Source organism: Bison bison, unplaced genomic scaffold (assembly GCF_000754665.1).
Source record: "Bison bison bison isolate TAMUID 2011002044 unplaced genomic scaffold, Bison_UMD1.0 scf7180017864213, whole genome shotgun sequence".
In the NCBI taxonomy this organism is placed as follows: domain Eukaryota; kingdom Metazoa; phylum Chordata; class Mammalia; order Artiodactyla; family Bovidae; genus Bison; species Bison bison.
The window spans coordinates 10,829,377-10,831,525 of record NW_011494785.1 but is presented as its reverse complement, the minus strand read 5'-3'; the positions used below and the strand labels follow the sequence as shown (position 1 = coordinate 10,831,525).

The 2,149-nt window shown below is 52.7% G+C and overlaps 1 protein-coding gene across 1 annotated transcript in view; it reads left to right on the top strand.

Moving 5' to 3' along the window:
* The first annotated feature begins 105 nt into the window (after window positions 1–105).
* Window positions 106–2,149, top strand: part of NRDE2 (NRDE-2, necessary for RNA interference, domain containing) — a 49,068-nt gene continuing 47,024 nt past the window's right edge. Inside the window, exon 1 of the mRNA XM_010845239.1 lies at window positions 106–246. Within this exon, the coding sequence (XP_010843541.1) occupies window positions 189–246 (58 nt within the window). The 5' untranslated portion in view covers window positions 106–188. The remainder of the gene's footprint in view (window positions 247–2,149) is intronic.

Genomic DNA, 2,149 nt, shown 5'->3' with positions numbered 1-2,149 from the left:
CCCTACCCCGCCCTTTTCGCCCCGCCCCTTTTTTATTCCGCCCCGCCCCCATGGCTGCGGACTAGGCTCAGGGAGCGCCAGAGAAAACCACACTTCCCAGAGTGCACCGCCACCGCAACGGCCTTACTGCCGGCCTCGGGCTCCCGGTGCCATCTTTGTGGGGTGAGGAGGAGGCGCGGCCTGTGACCATGGCGCTCTTCCCCGCCTTTGCAGGTGTCGCCGAGGCTCCGGACAGCGGGAGGAAAGGTGAGCCCCCAGGAGGGATGAAGAAGGCGCTCGGCGGGCTTGGAGGGGCGTCCCTTGGGCCGGCTCTCGGCGCTTGCCTTGGGTTTGTTTATCCGCTTGTATCCCAGAGTTCTCCGCGGCGCTGCAGGGCCTTCTGGGAGGACGGCCTCTCGGCGCGCTTCTGGGCCGGAGTTGTAGCGTCCAGAGCGGGAGAGAGGCGGGAGAGGCCGCGGGCCGGGGGCTTCTGTATAGCCGTGTCTTTGCGCCCCGCTTTCTTCCCGAGGCACGGTTACTTCACCTGTGAAACGGAAGCAGTGGTGTTTTCACGGGGGAGACTCCTGATGCAAGTGCTGGGTGTGCTTCATTACAGCTTGCTTTCTTCCCCGTTTTACTTATTTCTGAATCGCTGGGTGGCTGTCTTTTGGCCGAACCAGAGCTAGAAAATTAGGGTCCGAAGCCCAATCAAACGTAGTGGGCGCAGCTGCTGGGAATAAGCACTGGCATCTATTTACTGAAGGCTGACTGTAGGCGCGGTAACGGTGTTACATACTTTATTCAAGCCTTAAACATTCCCAGGAGCTCTACATTGTTAAAAATTGTGGCACACAGTGAGGAAACTGGGTCCTTTGTCCGACAGACGTTTTCCACCAAATCCTTATGTGTCCTAACATGCTTCTCTACCCAGTGCCTCAGTCGTGTCCACCTCTGTGACCCCACGGACTGTCGCCCACCAGGCTCCTCTATCCACGGGATTCTCCCCGCAAGAATACTGGAGTGGGCTGCCTAGACCTCCTCCAGGGGATCTTCCCAACCAGGGATCAAACCCACATCTCCAGGCCTCTAGCATTGGCAGGCGGATTCTTTTACCTCTGAGCCACCATGGAAGCCCCTCTCTACCCTAGAATTTCCTATCAGTTCAGTTCGGTTCAGTCGCTCAGTCGTGACCGACTGTCTGTGGGCCGATGGACTGCAGCACACCAGGCCTCCCAGTCCATCACCAACTTCCGGAGCTTGCTCAAACTCATGTCCATGGAGTCGGTGATGCCATCCAACCGTCTCGTTCTCTGTCGTCTCCTTCTTATCCCGCCTTCAATCTTTCCCAGCATCAGGGTCTTTTCCAGTGAGTCAGTTCTTCACATCAGGTGGCCCAAAGTATTGGAAGTTCAGCTTCAGCATCAGACCTTCCAATGAATATTCAGGACTGATTTCCTTTAGGATAGATTGGTTGCATCTCCTTGAACTCCAAGGCACTCTCAAGAGTCTTCCTCAACTCCACAGTTCAAAAGCATCAATTCTTCAGTGCTCAGCTTTCTTTATGGACCAACTCTCACATCCATACATGATTACTGGAAAAACCATAGCTTTGACTAGACGGACCTTTGTTAGCGAAGTAATGTCTCTGCTTTTTAATATGCTGTCTAGGTTGGTCATAGCTTTTCTTCTAAGTAGCAAGCGTCTTAATTTCATGGCTGCAGTCACCATCTGCAGTGATTTTAGAACCCAAGAAAATAAAGTCTGTCACTGTTTCCATTGTTTTCCCATCTCTTTGCCATGAAGTGATGGGGCAGATGCCATGATCTTAGTTTTTTGAATGTTGAGCTTTAAGCTAACTTTTCCACTCCCCTCTTTCACTTTCATCAAGAGGCTCTTTAGTTCTTCTTCACTTTCTGCCATAAGGGTGGTGTCATCTGCATATCTGAGGTTATTGATATTTCTGCCAGCAATCTTGATTCCAGCTTGTGCTTCATCCAGCCTGGCATTTGGCATGATGTACTCTGCACATGGGACTTCCCTGGTGGCTCAGACGGTAAAGCATCTGTCTACAATGCAGTAGACCCAGGTTCGATGCCTGGGTGGGAAGATCCACTGGAGAAGGAAATGGCAATCCACTCCAGGACTATTGCCTGGAAAATCCCATGGACAG